This window comes from Podarcis cretensis (assembly GCF_951804945.1).
Source record: "Podarcis cretensis genome assembly, chromosome: 10".
In the NCBI taxonomy this organism is placed as follows: domain Eukaryota; kingdom Metazoa; phylum Chordata; class Lepidosauria; order Squamata; family Lacertidae; genus Podarcis; species Podarcis cretensis.
The window spans coordinates 68160895-68178566 of record NC_137179.1 but is presented as its reverse complement, the minus strand read 5'-3'; the positions used below and the strand labels follow the sequence as shown (position 1 = coordinate 68178566).

Sequence of the window (17672 nt, the reverse complement as noted above, 5' to 3'; positions counted from 1 at the left end):
ATTAGCAAAGATGTATAGAACGAGCTCAAATACTTGCTCGAAATGTAAAGAAAAAGAAGGTACCTTTTATCATATGTGGTGGAAGTGTAATTAAAAATTTATGGGGAATGATATATAATGAAATTAAAAAAATACTTAAAATAACTTTTGTTTAAAAAACCAGAAGCTTTCTTAATAGGGATTATAGGTACTGAGATTCTTTTAGCCCAGAGATGGAAGGAAGAGACAACCCCAACCAGAGAATAATGGCAAACCAAGTTGATGGACTATGCCAAAATGGAAAAATTAACTGGGAAGCTCAGAAATGAAGACAAGAACTTTAAAAAAAGAATGGGGAAAGTTTATAATTTATATACAAGATCATTGTAAGCAAGTTTAAACATTGGCAGGATTTTAACCACACTTGTAATGTAACAGAATGTATGGATAATTTAGAAAGACAAAAAATTGGAGAAGTATTGATATGCGGTTGAAAATATTATCAATATGACCCGTGGAAGGGATGGATGGAAGTCAGGAGATTCAGAGTAATCTCAATATTTGGATTCTGAATTGGTTTTTGGTGTATGTTTATATTTTTGAAAATCAAATAACAATTTATTTATTTTTTTAAAAAGTGGTTGAATGGTAGCATACGGCTGCCATGAACTTTTATTGTGTCAAAAATAAGGCAATTTCCTATAAACATATTCTCTCTCTTCGCTCATGCATTCATACATCATTGGTTTAACTGCCGATGCCATGTCCCACACTTGGTTTAACCAGCCCATTATTGATGGGGTATATTTTAAAGAGGTATTTTTGCACCCATCTTACATAGGTGGCACTGAGCCTAATTGTGTGTCATCAAAACCAAGGAAGGTGGAGAAATGTCTTGTTATGGCCTTAACTACTGAACCTAACAAGGCCTTCTTTACTCATCCTCCTTGTTCCTGTGACTTGCTGAATCCCATAAAAATCTCCTTCATTGCATGCTTTAATTCCCAGGGACAGATCACCTGAGAAAAGGACACTGTTAGTCCAATCCTGTGCATTCTTACTCCCAGGTAAGTGGATATTGTTAAGTTGTGGGTGAACATATCAGACGACACAGCGATTCTTCAAACACCTCTTGTTTATTCACAGGCCAGAACAGAACTGAGCTGAAGGATTCAGCCAACCTGCTTATATATAACCCAACTACAAGGCAACAGTAACAATTTTCTGTAACTATCCAATCACTAGGGACGCGGGTGGCGCTGTGGGTTAAACCACAGACCCTAGGACTTGCCGATCAGATGGTCGGCAGTTCGAATCCCTGCGACGGGGTGAGCTCCTGTTGCTCGGTCCTAGCTCCTGCCAACCTAGCAGTTCGAAAGCACATCAAAGTGCAAGTAGATAAATAGGTACTGCTCCGGTGGGAAGGTAAACAGCGTTTCCATGCGCTGCTCTGGTTCGCCAGAATTGGCTTAGTCATGCTGGCCACATGATCTGGAAGCTGTACGCCGGCTCTCTCGGCCAATAAAGTGAGATTAGCGCCTCAACCCCAGAGTCGGTCACGACTGGACCTAATGGTCAGGGGTCTCTTTACCTTTACCTTATCCAATCACTGAACGTCACTTTCAATTCCTTATTTGCATATGTGGACCTGAGTGAAAACTATCTACAGTATCCCCCTGCTGGCCCAGGGTGAGAACTTCAGTACGTAACAGATATAGGATTGCAGCTTCTATACAGGCAGAACTTGTCATTCATTCATTCATTTGATGGCACTGCTCTTATGCCTTCAACAGTATCCTACACAAATATAAACTAGGACAAACTTTCCCCACTTCTTTCATCTGTGTCAGGAAAAGCTTTACTAGTTTGTTTCAGGCTACTGCAAAAAGTACAGTGGATGGGCCAGTAAAAATGGGGTGTCCACGTAAATAACGTGTGATATTTTATTGTATTTTTGCTTTCTATGGAAGCCGCCCAGAGTGGCTGGGGAGGCCCAGCCAGATGGGCGGGGTATAAATAATAAATTATTATTATTATTATTATTATTATAAATTAGAGTGCTGTTCTACTATGTTATTTGTCATGATATAAACTTTTTTAAAAAAAATCTTCAGTTTTGACTTTTTATTTCCCTTTCCATTCTTTCCATCAGATACAGTTTGCTAAGAAGAAAAACCGCAACCCAATCAAAATGTGCTCAAAACCTAAAATCCAACAAAATAATTCTTTCTTGGAATACAGGGCTATGTTTGTATCACACCACAGGGAAGAATGGCTTTGCCCCCCTTTTCCTTGAAGGCTGGTCGAGAAGCAATGTGCTAAAAGGTTTGTGTTATCCTTTATTGTACATCATCACAATAATCCATGGCTCTGAAATGCAATCCCCTCTGTTTTCCACATGTACAGACAAAAAGCTCTCTGTGGGTATCTATGATATGTTTTTCATATTTATTACTTTATTATTTTAGAGATGTTAAGTATAATAACAGCAATAAATTGTTTGCTAATCCTGTGGTGCCAGCTGAATAGAATAAACATTACTATTTTTACCTTCGTAGGAATGACATGCTTTAATCCTTTTGAAAGACTGTGCTTAAAAAAAAAAAGGAACTAGAATTTTTGGAATAGAGGCAGAGGTCCTTCCTGAGATTAAAATAATGGTCTCTCAGCACTACATAACAAAAATATCGGAAATTAAAAATGAGCAGTGATATACCCTGTGATCTTCAGCAATGCTAACTCATAAACAAAGGATTAAAGAACTAACAGAAACACTGAGAATCTAAATTGTTTCATGGGATCTATTTTAGATTAATTTCTTACGGTCTTTCTAAGTCAATGATGCTGCTATAATGATCGCTGATGGACTATTTCTTCACAAGTGGGGAAAAAAACCCTTGTAAGTATCTACTTTTTTTATTGGCTGAAATGCTAAAAGAGTAATAGACAAAAACTACATGGCCTCATGTACCTTGAGACCATATTCTGGGCGAACACATCCAACACAACCAAGAACCTATTGCAGTTGTATCCATTGATCCGGTGGAGGATGAATGGAGAAGAAAATTAAGTAAGGAATTGTTATGTACTGAGTTGAATAGGATCCAAAATGCAGCAGTCTGATTGGTCCTGGAACAATAGGATCCAAAATGCAGCAGTCTGATTGGTCCTAGAACAATGCAGCAGTATGATTGGTCTGCAGGAGCCACCCAATCCAGCTCCAGATGGAAGTGAATCCACAACCTGATTGGCCTACAGGAGAATTCCGGAATTAGCCAATCACGTGCAGCCCATTGTGTAAATAATGTATATAAAGCAGATACTTTGGGGAAACTTTCATTCCTCCTCACCAATATTCCCTATGAGCTGAATAAAGAGCATGACATCCACTCTCAACTCTGAGTATATTTCAGGAATGCCTGCATTTTTATCTTTCTTTTGTGATCTACTTCAGTGACTGCAGCATGCTTGCTTGGCTAAGGCAGCCTTGACTAAAGAGCCTTTACTATCATTGAAATTGCTTCCGCAATGAACTTTGTTGTTGTTTTTTAATTGGCTTTTGAAAGTATGTCTGCCTATTAGTCCTCCTCCTAATTAGCAACTAATTGGGGCACTAATTGTGAAGTATAAAATCATTACTGTTAGTTGTTTAGCAGAAACTTGAAAGCTTGCATATTTTAAAAGGAATCATTTTTACCTGTTTAGAAACTTGTGGGTGCAGCTGCAAGAAAGTCGTCTTCTCTGAGATAAGTTGTTGCTGTTATCACATTACAGTGGCGCTCACTTGCCCAGTTAAAGTTCCTCCCAAACTCTCCTCCTCGTGTAAAATTGGACACAAGAACTGATTAAGAGACAGGTAACAAATCTCACAGTCAGAGAGCATCATCTTCCAAGCCATCATCTTGATTTTAGAGACCGCTATCAAATCTAGCAGTGGGGGAATCTGTTTTGCTATAATTGTGCTATCTAACATGTGTCAAAAGTCTACTGGATGGAACCCAAGACCCTTTGACTTTGGGAATCAAGACGCATGGGGATTTCTCTCTCTTAAGTCTTGGAATTTAAAGACTTTTATTAAGATATTCGCATGCATGGTTCTACATTTATCTTAATCATTGTACGCCAATCAAATAAATGAAGGTAGCCTTGACATATGCAGCTATAAGACTAATTGTGGGGGATATGGCAATCAGCGACTACTAGCCATGATGGAGGCAGTGTGCCTCTGAATACCATTTGCTGGGAATCACAAGGGAAGAATGCTGTTTTTGCGTGTCAAGGTCCCCAAGTCACCACCCTAAATGAATCACAATTCACAAAGAATTTTTGTTTAAGGTTTTTGGCATAATTTTGGCCACAACTTTATTAAAATACATAATGTGAGTGGTTGCTTAGGCATTGGTTAAGACTATCTGTCCCCGCCCCGGGACAGAACTGACTTCTAGATTCCAGTGAAAGTCAGTAAGGAAAAGCAATATTGGGGAGAGAATGGGACTGGGCACCATACCGTCACCCTTCCCCGCATGCTCCCAGGGGGTTGCACGGCCCTAGCCCCTTGCCAGGGATACGGACAAAAGCATGGCGAGCCCCTGAATTCCTTTAGCAGAATTCCTTTGCAGCAGCAGCATTGGAGGGGCAGGCACAGCCAACCCTTACCCCTCCACCAACCAAATTTTAACCAATGCCTAACTGCAACCTTACAAGTTGTGACAATTTGCTACGCAGTAGGCAAAAACCAAATGGCACCAGCCAATCTGCCAAATGGACAAAATTCCTACCAGGCCCCTGCCCCAAGAGCAGACGACCCCATGACAGGCATAGCAATGTCAAAAACAACAGCCCTAAATTAGGGAGGGTGGGCGGGTGATCCGATGCACGCAGCAAGAGACTGAAAAAAGCTGTGTGCCAAGTATATATAACCTTTGTGCCAACCCTCTAAATGATAACATCAAATTTCTCCCCAACAACCCAACTTGGCCCAATCAGTTATGGCCATCTAAACAGTTCCACCCAGAAACCTAGAGGGGGCGTCTTGCTAGACCCCCACCGCAACACGTGCTCTCCATGAAGGCGAACACGCTTTCCTTAGTATTACTTTTGAGCTTCCATAGGTATCTGGTTGTAAAAACAGGGTGCTGGGACTAGTTGGACAATTAGCCAGATCCATCAGGTTCTTCTTATGTTCTTAAAAATCTACCATGATAGGTTCTGAAGTGTAGGTGGGTTCCCACGAGGCAAGACACAGTGATAACAGCAAGAACCTTTATTGAGCTAACAGAACTAGACAACAGGGGCAAAGCAACTGCTTATATACATTTCTGAAGGCCTGAGCCACTCCCACTCCCAACGTGATTGGCTATCTAAACTTCCAAGCTGCAAATCATAATTCGGGGTCTAAGGGCCCCAATCCTGAATTGTTCTCTGATTGGATATCATGTATCGAATCAGAACACAGGGGCTCAGAATCCTTAGTGCAGACTCAAGCTCAGGCAAACACAGGCCACCGAATACATAACAGGTACGGTCATGTATTTGCCATCTGATGCATAAGGTGTCTACTTCCTTATAAGCTTACGCAATACTACGCAGATAACTTACGTAACCAGGAGGCAAGTGAAATGCGTATTCCTACTTAGCTGGGAATAAGTCCCCAAGATCAGACCAGATCGGGCATGTTCAGGGTAGTATGGATTGATGCCGAAATCCAGCATCACCTGAGCTCTGCAAGTGCGGCTTTCTCCCAATTGAAGTGCGGAGTGTTTGAGGACTGGGACATTTGCAAGGAAACAAAATGTTTGCTTACAAACCTATTGTACTACCAACCTTACTGTATGCTTGTGAAACATGCACCACTTATAAACACCATCTCCAATTCCTCGAAAGATTCCATCAGTGGTGTCTCCGAAAAATTTTACACATTACTTGTGAAGACAGGTGAACTAATTACTAGTGTACTGGAAGAAGCAAAGATCACCAGTATTGAAGCAATGATTCTTCAACATCTACTTCGTTGGACTGGTCATGTTGTGCGGATGCCTGATGATTGTCTTCCAAAGCAACTACTCTATTCCAAACTTAAAAATGGAAAGCGTAATACTGGTAGTCAACAAAAGAGGTTTAAAGACTGTCTCAAGGCAAATCTTAAAAAATGTAATATAAACACCAACAATTGGGAAACACTTGCCTGTGAGCACTTCAAATGGAGAACAGCCTTTACCAAAGGTGTCATGGGCTTTGAAGACACTCGAACTCATGACGCAAGGGAGAAATGTGCTAAGAGGAAGGCACGCTTGGCAAATCCACACCGTGATCAATGTCTCCACTGTGGAAGGACGTGTGGATCCAGAATCAGCCTCCACCGTCACTTACGGACTCATTTTTAAAACCATGTTTATGGAAGACAATCTTACCTGGCTACGAGTGATCAAAGAAGAAGAAGAAGAAGAAGAAGAAGAAGAAGAAGAAGAAGAAGAAGAAGAAGAAGAAGTCCCAGTGAAATCAAGAGGACTTGCTTCTGAATAAACACACATTGGAATGGGGTGCAATGCAGAACCTGGGAATACTTGTCCCTTGCAATGCGTTCAGAAAACATTCTGAGCTGAGTGAACTGTCCTCTGTATATAAGAATCAGGGATGTAGTTGGCAGGGATGACAGTTTTGTTATTTAAAAACCCAACAAAACAAAAAGCCTTGTTCTGGAAAGAATAGAACCAGGCCTTATACGATATATTTTTTATTTGTTAAGCCTAATTTTTCAACCACTAGGAGGCATATTGATCCTATCCGTACTACTTTCAGAGAGTTGCGGACATATAATTTAAAGCCTCAGAATGTCATTGCATCTTCTTTTGTTTACCCCTGCCTCTGTCCCCCCTCATTCTCTGTTGTTTCCCTTTTGTCTATTCTCCTTAAATGCATTAACATTTCTGTGCCACGTACAGAGGTGGCACTTAGATAGATTGATAGATAATATGCATACTTTCTTAGGAATAAGTCCCATTGAGCATTCTGAGATTTACATCCATACAACTGGGTTGTATTTCATCCTGCTCCACGTTTTATTCCATATTATTTCATCACTATGTTTTTATTGCAGAATGAAGATTTGAAAAAGTTTTTGGGAAACAAAGAGATCTATTATTTTAAAATTTTCACTGACTGGCCTCTTTATTTTCTTAGCATCCTGTTAATTTTCAGACTAGGGCGTATATCAAACATGCTTTCATAAGCCATCCAATTAAAAATGTCTAAAAGTGAGAGAGAACGTGAACCTGGAAGGTTTGTTTAACAGAGCTGGATGAAGCAAAAGCAATTTTAAATGAAAAGACACTCAACTGAGGCTTTGTTGGTTTAATTCGTTGTTATAAAGATAAGGAGCATTTTTGCAACCCTCCTAAGAAAATGAGTTGGAAATTGTCCTCTTTCCCACTGAAAAAATCCTGCCCATGGGCCATTTGCATGCTTAGCTTCCAAGCTAATGAGTTAAGGGGGGGGGGGGAGTCTGGCTACATGAGAGAAAACCAGCTAGACAGGTTCAAAACCAGTTAAGTAGAACCAATGCCATTTGCCTTATATTTTAACCCAGCAATTCTCTATTCAGAAGCAAGTTCTATTGCACCTGCATGTCACTGGTGTTAAAATGCCATATTTTTTCTCATTTAATCTGGATTTACCGTTTCTGCTGGGGAAAAACAAAGTTTTTTTAAAAAAAACTGTTGACAACAGCTTGTTTTCTGTATCTGAATTATGTGTTTGCATTATTTGGTCCTCATCTGGAAGCACAATAGGGATGGGGAAGGGAGGAAGCAGAGGCAGGAAAGAAAGAAAGAAAGAAAGAAAGAAAGAAAGAAAGAAAGAAAGACTTTCTAACTGGTAAGGGAAGATCTATCCACTCAGTGAGTTGCATCCACTAGAGTTCTACACAAGACTTCCATCCCCACCTTTGAAGAATTTGGGGTTCTAAAATCTGAGGCCTAACTGTGCATCCTCACTTTTGACTTTCAAGAATCTCTTGATTACTTTTCTTTATGTCAACGAGCCTATGCAGTTGTTTAAAACGTCCCTTAAGCAGCCAGCCATTTTAACCATCGCTTCAAGCTGCATGAAAAATGTTTTATGCTGTTGTGCACTGCCCTGACGCTTTGTGAAAGTGTGCTGCGTGAATATACAGTGGTACCTTGGGTTACATACGCTTCAGGTTACATACGCTTCAGGTTACAGACTCCGCTAACCCAGAAATAGTGCTTCAGGTTAAGCACTTTGCTTCAGGATGAGAACAGAAATCGTGCTCCGGTGGCATGGCGGCAGCAGGAGGCCCCATTAGCTAAAGTGGTGCTTCAGGTTAAGAATAGTTTCAGGTTAAGAATGGACCTCTGGAACGAATTAAGTACTTAACCTGAGGTACCACTGTATATATTTTTATAAACAAAACAAAAATCTACTCAAAAGCAAGTCCTACTGAATTCCAAGAGAGTGTGCAATGGAACAAATTTTCTACTGCAGGGATGGCGAACCTACAGCCCTCCAGATGTTGCTGGATTGCAACTTGCATCAGCCCCAACCAGTGTGTGAGATGGTGAGGGGTGATGGAAGCTGCAGTTGGAAATATTGTGTCTGAAGGCCAAGTTTCAGATACCTGTCCTACTGCAATTTCTGTACTCAGTGAGATTTACCACAAATTACTCAAGCTGTCAAAGTGAATGGGATTGCCATTTTGCAGCCTGATCTGGTTCATATTTACTCAATAGTAATTGCAATCTTCATTTTGGTGGTTCAAGCTGCTGTCCCTAGTGCAGTTAGGTAATTTCAGTCTCTGGGCTTAACAGTCTTCTGGAAGCCCTTCTTTAACATTTTACTTCACTTTGGAGCCACTATTTTACGGGAGGGATTTCAGCACATACTGGAAATTTAGGGTTGCACAGTTAGTGGATCAAAGTGCTCTGTTGCATTAGCATCTTAAAACAAAAGTGGCTTTTGGGGGTTAGCATAGCAAAGGGGAAACACACCGGAAAGTGTGGAATGAAGATTTTTTTAAAAATAATTGAACAGCAACCTGCAAGGAAATCAGGATGAGACCTCATGGTTGTATAAGCCCTCCAGGAAACAAATCAGCACAGATGCTTAATAAAGACCAGACATAGACTATCCTAAGGCCTGCATAGCTCAGTTGGCAGAGGTCAAGACCCTTAACCCGAGTGTTGTGGGTTCGAGCCCCATGTTGGGCAAAAGATTCCTGCATTGCATGGGGCTGGACTAGATGACCCTCATAGCCCCTTCCAACTCTACGATCCTCCATATACGATTTGCACAAGCAGATCAGAATGACAGCCCCTCCCACATCCCTGTTTTCCAGAATAAGTAACTATGCAACCTTTATAATAATAATAATAATAATAATAATAATAATTATTATTATTATTATTTATTATTTATACCCCGCCCATCTGGCTGAGTTTCCCCAGCCACTCTGGGCGGCTCCCAATCAGTGTTAAAAACAGTACAGCATTACATATTAAAAACTTCTCTGAACAGGGCTGCCTTAAGATGTCTTCTGAATGTCAGGTAATTCTTTATCTCTTTGACATCTGATGGGAGGGCGTTCCACAGGGCGGGTGCCACCACCAAGAAGGCCCTCTGCCTGGTTCCCTGTAGCCTCACTTCTCGCAATGAGGGAACCGCCAGAAGGCCCTCGGCGCTGGATCTCAGTGTCCGGGCTGAACGATGGGGGTGGAGATGCTCCTTCAGGTATACAGGACCGAGGCCGTTTAGGGCTTTAAAGGTCAGCACCAACACTTTGAATCGTGCTCGGAAACGTACTGGGAGCCAGTGCAGATCTCTCAGAACCGGTGTTATGTGGTCCCAGCGGCCACTCCCAGTCACCAGTCTAGCTGCCGCATTCTGGATTAATTGCAGTTTCCGGGTCACCTTCAAAGGTAGCCCCACGTAGAGCGCGTTGCAGTAGTCCAAGCGTGAGATAACCAGAGCATGCACCACTCTGGCGAGACAGTCCGCGGGGAGGTAGGGTCTTAGCCTGCGTACCAGGTGGAGCTGGTAGACAGCTGCCCTGGACACAGAGTTAACCTGCGCCTCCATGGACAGCTGTGAGTCCAAAATGACTCCCAGGCTGCGCACCTGGTCCTTCAGGGGCACAGTTACCCCATTCAGGACCAGGGAATCCTCCACACCTGCCCGCCTCCTGTCCCCCAAAAACAGTACTTCTGTCTTGTCAGAAGGCAGCCCAGTATAGGAAAGCTTTTAAAAAAATATTTAATGTTTTATTATGTTTTTATATATATTGGAAGTCACCTAGAGTGGCTGGGGTATAAATAATATTATTATTATTATTAGGCCTTTTATCGTTCTGCCCGGACACTGAGGTCCAGCTCCGAGGGCCTTCTGGCGGTTCCCTCACTGCGAGAGGCCAAGTTACAGGGAACCAGAAAGAGGGCCTTCTCGGTAGTGGTGCCCGCCCTGTGGAACGCCCTCCCATCAGATGTCAAAGCGATAAACATCTATCTGACATTCAGAAGACATCTGAAGGCAGCCCTGTTCAGGGAAGTTTTTAATATGTGACATTTTAGTGTATCTTTCATCTTTGTTGGAAGCCGCCCAGAGTGGCTGGGGAAACCCAGCCAGATGGGCGGGGTACAAATAATAAATTATTATTATTATTATTATTATTATTATTATTATCATTATTTCAGCTGGAACTCACCGGAACTCAGTCCCGACATCTCTCAGATCATGTGCACTATAGCCATTATAAGAGAACAAGGGAAGTGCTAATGGTGAGTTCCAGCACCTCTTTTTCTAGAAAAAGAGCACTTATTTATTATTATTATTATTATTATTATTAAGAGGACATCCCCATTTTCATTGGAGAAATGTTGGACTGTATGGAGTTATGCAACCCCCAAGCCAAGGAGATAAGGAACTATACACAACCTTTAGAAGAAATCTGAAGGCAGCGCTGCACGGGGAAGATTTCAATGTTTTATGATGTCTTTAATATACATTGGAAGCCGACTACAATGGCCTGGGGCAACTCGGTTGGATGAGTGGGGTATAAATAAAATAAATGATGATGATGATGATGATGATGGAATAGGACATCCCTATTTTCGTGGGAGAAATGTTGGGAGGGTGCGGGATGGATGCTACAAAATGTGACATATAATGAGTTGAAAAAAATGTTTAAAATAACCTTTTCTAAAAAAAAACCAACCCAAAGCCTTCCTTTTAGGAATTCTAGGCGCCAAAATCCCATGGGAGCAGAAAAGACTATTTATGTATGCGACCACAACTGCGCAGATGTTATTGGCCCAGAGATAGAAAGAATAAAGTCCCTACCAGAGAAGAATGGCAGATCAAGTTGATGGATTATGCTGAAATGGCCCAAATGACCGGAAGAACCAGAAATCAGGAAGACCAAAATTTTAACAAGGAATGGGGGAAATTGATAACTTATCTTAAAAGACCATTGTAAACAGTTAAAATTGTTAGTAGTATTGGAACATGGGCAGGCAAACGAAGGCCCGGGGGCTGGATCCGCATAGCTGTCAACTTTTCCCTTTTCTTGCGTGGAATCCTATTTGGAATAAGGGAATTTCCCTTAAAAAAAGGGAAACATTGACAGCTATGCGGATCAGGCCCAATCGCCTTCTCAATCCGGACGGTCCGGGAATCAGCATGTTTTTACATGAGCAGAATGTGTCCTTTTATTTAAAATGCATCTCTAGGATATTTGTGGGGCACAGAATTAGTTCGTTTTCTTCCTTCAAAATATAGTCTGGCCCCCCACAAGGTCTGAAGGACAATGGTCCGGCCCCCTGCTGAAAAAGTTTGACGACCCCTGAATCCGAGTATCACTTGTACTTTAATGGTGAATTTTGGACACAACAGTTTTGGATTCTTATAAAAGATGCAGGAGGAAATGATTGCCAATAGGGCCCACAAAAGGGAGGAGATTCCTTGGAATCTTGTTTTTATGTTGCATGTTGGATATGTGACCAATCTGAAAAACCAAATAAATATTATTATTTTTTTAAGAAAAGAATGCTTCAAAATGTGCTGGCATTTGGGCCCCTCCTACAGAGCGGGGGTCCTGATTCCCCCCCCCCCACCCCAGCCCTATTGAGTGAGTTCCAGGGGCGGGATCCCGTGACGCGTGGGCGATCCCTGCCCCGGATTTCAAAGCCCCACGCGGACCCCTGAGGGAGCAGGCCGGGCCATTTCTCCCCCTCAGCGACCACTACGCGCGTGCTCAAAATACGCCTTCCCCGCGCTTGCGAGGCGGCGGGGACGACGACGACGACGACGGGAAAGGGATATTTATTTATTTTCCTGAGGGAAAGAATGTTAAAAAAATCATAATAATCATCATAATAAAAAGAGGAGGGCGGATACACACAAAAGACCCGCCCTTTCTCCCGCCCTTCGCCCCGCCTCATGGCCGCCTCGCTCGCTTCCTCGCTGGGCCAGTCACGGGCTGAGGTGGCAGCTCGCTCCTCTTGGCTCCTTCCCTCGCTCGAGGCCCCGGTGGGCGTGAGGCGGCGGCGACGAGGGCAAGCGGCGCTCCTTCGCCTCAGCGAGCGAAGAAGAGGAGGAGGAGGAGGATGAGAGGCGGCTGCAGCCGCAGCAGCAGCGAGGCGCCTCGGCAGCGAGTCGCGCACTGAGCCGCCGCCCGCCATCCCGAGCGGGGCTTTTCCCTCAGGGCGCTTCTTCCCGCGCCCGCCAGCCGAGGCCGCCGAAGAGGGCTGGCGGCGCCGGCTGCCCCATGTCCCGCAAGGCCAATGTGGAATATACCCTGAAGAGCCTCAGCAACCTGATGGGGGAGAAGCGCCGACGGCAGCAGCAGCAGCAGCAGCAGCCGGCACCCGCCGCCGCCGCCGAGGGCTCGGCTAGCCTGGGCGAGAGGAGCCTACTGGCCGCCGCCGAGTCGTGCTCCAGCCTCCACAGCCAAGCGTCCGGCGGCGGCGGCGGCTGCTCGGACTTGGAGCGGGCGGCCCGTCGGCAGTTCCAGCGGGACGAGACGCCCGGCTTCGTGTACGTGGCGTCGGTCTTCTCGGCGCTGGGCGGCTTCCTCTTCGGCTACGACACGGGCGTGGTGTCCGGGGCGCTGCTGCTGCTCAAGAAGGAGCTCCACCTGGACGCCTTCTGGCAGGAGCTGCTGGTCTCCAGCACCGTGGGCGCCGCCGCCCTCTCGGCGCTGCTGGGCGGCGTCCTCAACGGCTGGTGCGGCCGGAGAGCCTGCATCCTGCTGGCCAGCGGCATCTTCACGGCCGGGGCCGCCGTGCTGGCGGCCGCGCAGGACAAGGAGACGCTGCTGGCCGGGCGCCTCGTGGTGGGGCTGGGCATAGGTAAGAAGCCACCCTCCCCTAAGCAGTGTTTCCCAACCTTGTGCCTCCAGCTGTTTTTGGACTACAATTCCCATCATCCCTTGCCACTGGTCTTGCTAGTCAGGGATGATGGGAGTTGTAGTTCAAAAACAGCTGGAGGCACAAGGTTGGGAAGGCTCCCCCTGGAAAAAAACTTGTAGCATTGCTGTCATCTTTTTTTTTTTTTTGCATCCTCCGCGCACCCCCAATGTTGTTGTTTAGTCGTGTCCGACTCTTCCTGACCCCATGGACTATTAGCAGGTATATTATTTGGGGGTTTATCTTGTTCGCAGGATTATTTTTTTATATAAATATTTATTAAGATTTTACAGAGTCATAACAAAATACAGCGGAAAAAGGAAAAAAAACAGAAAAGAGAAAAATACAAAAAGCAAAAGATAGATAAAAATAGAAAGAAAAAAGAAAAAATTCCATTATTCCTTTTCTAACTTTGAAGCTTGTTTCCTTGACCTCCTCACACCTCCCCTTTTTGTATTCCCATTTACATAATCAAATCAGCAAATCCTTGCCCTCTTTCAATTTATCATCTTTAACTTTGTATCTTAACATATCACAACTCAAAACTTCGCAGGATTGTTAAATGGTGGCTTTTAAGGTGCTGCCTTAAATATGTATTGAATTCCACAGCATCCTAGCATGTTGTGAAACAGGGTAGGATTGGAGGACTTACTCAAACTAAGAGAACTTCTTGTTGTTTAGTCGTGTCTGACTCTTCCTGACCCCATGGACCAGAGCACGCCAGGCCCTCCTGTCTTCCACTGCCTCCCGCAGTTTGGTCAAACTCATGTTGGTATCTTCGAGAAGACTGTCCAAACGCCTCGTCCTCTGTCATCCCCTTCTCCTTGTGCCCTCCATCTTTCCCAACATCAGGGTCTTTCCCAGGGAGTCTTCTCCAAAGTATTGGAGCCTCAGCTTCAGGATCTGACCTTCCAGTGAGCACTCAGGGCTGATTTCCTTCAGAATGGAGAGGTTTGATCTTCTTGCAGTCCATGGGACTCTCAAGAGTCTCCTCCAGCACCATTATTCAAAAGCATCAATTCTTCAGCGATCAGCCTTCTTTATGGTCCAGCTCTCACTTCCATACGTACATCACTACTGGGAAAACTCAGTGGTCCTTAACTCATTCACATGTTGTTGTTGCTGTTTAGTCGTTTAGTCGTTTCCGACTCTTCTTGACCCCATGGACCAGAGCACGCCAGGCACTCCTGTCTTCCACTGCCTCCCGCAGTTTGGTCAAACTCATGCTGGTAGCTTCGAGAACACTGTCCAACCATCTCGTCCTCTGTTGTCCCCTTCTCCATCTTTCCCAACATCAGGGTCTTTTCCACGGAGTCTTCTCTTCTCATGAGGTAGCCAAAGTATTGGAGCCTCAGCTTCAGGATCTGACCTTCCAGTGAGCACTCAGGGCTGATTTCCTTCAGAATGGAGAGGTTTGATCTTCTTGCAGTCCATGGGACTCTCAAGAGTCTCCTCCAGCACCATAATACAAAAGCATCAATTCTTTGGCGATCAGCCTTCTTTATGGTCCAGCTCTCACTTCATACATCACTATGTTCTGCACTGCATACACCACACTTGCCCCACCCCCCCTATTTCAGCTCCACTTTGGGGCATTGCAACAGATCTGCGTGCCTGCTTGTTTCAGTGGAAGTGGACTGAGACTGTTTCGTGCAGGAATTTTGCAGCTTGCCTCTTTTAAGTCTCCCCCCCCCCCCAAAGCTAGTTTCTTTGCACATATGTAGAGTTCCTCCGGCTATTGTAACCAATGCTTTTCTTAGAGAAAAGGGTGCCTGTGGCAGTGCTCACCTCAAAGTGCTTACAGTAAGTGCCACACTTTTAACCAGTGCTTTTCTTCTTCCTTTGCGATCACCTGTAGCCGAGTAAGATTGTCTTCCATACACATGGTTTTACAATGAGGCCAATTCTGGATCCACATGTCCTTTCACAGTGGGGACATAAAAAAGGTGCCAGAGCTTGCCGTAAAGTGGTTACAGTAAGTGCCACAGTTTTAACCAGTGTTTTAGAGAAACAAGGTGCCAGTGTTCACCATAAAGTGGCTACAGTAAGTGCCACACTTTTAACCAGGGCTTTTCTTCTAGAAAAACATGCCTGTACTGCATGCCCTTGAGTATCCCTAGAAAAAAAAAGCACTGGTTGTAACATACAGCAAACTTTTCTTGAGAGTAGTATTGGTGGGGCTAGGGGAGAGAACTCCTCTTCCTCAAAAGGCCCCCCAATTGTGTGGTGTGTGCAGTGCAGAACAGGTAACTTTATCAAACCGCTCGGGGTTTGCACCCTTGTAACCTCAGCGTTTTTCCATTTAGAGTGAAGAGATGGCTCTCCCCAACACCGCCCCTTTCATCTGTCCACTGCTTTTAGCCTAGTCTGGATAACTTTAGAAATTAAGACTTCAGCTCTTAATGTCTACTGCCAAGTGAAGAGCCTGACTCTAATGTAAGAAGGAAGTTATTCAAGATGTTAGTCGTTATTATTTATCATCATTGTAATTGTCTTTTTAAAAGAAAAGCCCTATGTTTATCTGTTCTCAAAGGGAACGGTTTGTGCTGTTAAGTGGCCCTCTCTCACTGTCCTTTTGGAAGTCAGGAATTCATTTTAAAGGTGATCATTGTTGTCACTGCCAATGGTGTTTTCTTTAGCATAGAATATTTAATGTAGCCTAGCTGGCAAAATACAATTATATTGTAGCTTGAAAGCGGTGCTTTATATTTTTGAAAGATGTTCAGGAGTGCTAACCTCGGCTCAAAAGATCCTGAGTTAAAATTCAGATGGTGCAACTAATGGTATTGTGGGGAGAAACGTCACATCTCTGAAAAGCAACTGTTTATCTGTACATTTGGGAAAGCAATCCCACAGTTAATGTGTAGAAACTTACTGTTTCTTATGATGCCATCGTTCAATAATGCACAGTATCTGAAAGTTGAGCTTTCCCAGAACTTGCTTTATGAATTGACCTTGGAAGATAAACTTACTAAAATCTTTAACAGTTGATAACACATAAATTGCAACCATACAAACTTGCCTTAGAGTAAGTCTCATTGAATAATGTGGGACATCTGCATAGATGTGTGTAGGATTTTGCATTTACAGTGGTACCTCGCAAGACGAATGCCTCGCAAGACGAAAAACGCGCAAGACGAAAGAGTTTTCCGTTTTTTGAGTCGTTCCGCAAGACGAATTTCCCTATGGGCATGCTTCGCAAGACGAAACGTCTTGCGAGTTCTTGCGAGTTTGTTTCCTTTTTCTTAAAGCCGCTAAGCCGTTAATAGCCGCTAAGCCGCTAATAGTCGTGCTTCGCAAGACAAAAAAACCGCAAGACGAAGAGACTCGCGGAACGGATTAATTTCGTCTTGCGAGGCACCACTGTAGTGGCATACATTTTTGTAGAAGGAATATTTTTTTGTAGAACTTTTATTCAGTCCTCCTGGCAAGGAGTTTAGGGAAGCCTATATGATCTTCCCACTCTCTTTTCCCCATAACTCTCTAACCCAGGCACCAGCCCTGTACAGCTTACTATTTGTGTAGAAAAATGCTGAGGAAGAAAGCCTAGTGATAAGTGGTGGTCAGATGATCAAATTATTAACAATGGAACACGCACACCTTTTCTACCTCATTTTTGAACAGTTCATTTGGAATTTCATTTAAGTAGAGCACACTTATATAAGTATGTCTAGGTGTCTACCTTCGGTACTCTCAATCTTGGACAAAGGCAAGATGGCAAGAATATCCTGGAAATGCATTAGCCAGAGGTTCACAACTTTGTATTCTTCACAGTACATATTATCTTATTATTGGCCTCTCTATCGTTGAAACCTCTTTTCTCTATCTTAAAAGTTTGCAGTTTTGTTGTGTGCTTTTGTTATTCTGCCCGTATTTACCTTTTCTTCTCTTGGTATATCTTCTTTTTTTCTGGCTGTTTGCAGTGTGAAAACTTTGTCACTGATTCAGCCCATTCCTTCAGTTACATCTTTTCTTGGAGATCATTCAGCACTATGCTGTTCTTTTTGTCATACATATTTTGAGTTCAATCTTACTTCCATTTGTCTCCTCTAATGTGGTCTGTTAGAATTGGATCCTGTGGGCAGAGTCTGTTTCCATTTTTTTAACCCTTTCACAATATAAATGAGAACTAAACCTTGTAATCAACAAGTACTACAAATACATGAGATCACACTTGTCTCTTTTGCCATTGGTTTTTCATTACATAATTGTGTACTACACTCCTTTTTTTAATAACTTGCTCAGTTGTGATTCATACTTCAAGCTTATTTCTTGTTG

The 17672-nt window shown here is 43.6% G+C and overlaps 1 protein-coding gene and 1 long non-coding RNA gene across 2 annotated transcripts in view; both read left to right on the top strand.

Annotated features, from left to right (window-relative positions):
• The first annotated feature begins 723 nt into the window (after positions 1-723).
• On the top strand, positions 724-2302 carry LOC307226045. Its single transcript, XR_013843289.1, has 3 exons — positions 724-1046; positions 1126-1205; positions 2132-2302. It is a non-coding gene; the product is annotated as an uncharacterized lncRNA (long non-coding RNA).
• A 10105-nt stretch (positions 2303-12407) lies between these two features.
• SLC2A13 (solute carrier family 2 member 13) overlaps positions 12408-17672 on the top strand; it is a 98691-nt gene continuing 93426 nt past the window's right edge. The window contains exon 1 of the mRNA XM_079994218.1: positions 12408-13337. Coding sequence (XP_079850344.1) covers positions 12755-13337 — 583 coding nt within the window. The 5' untranslated portion in view covers positions 12408-12754. The remainder of the gene's footprint in view (positions 13338-17672) is intronic.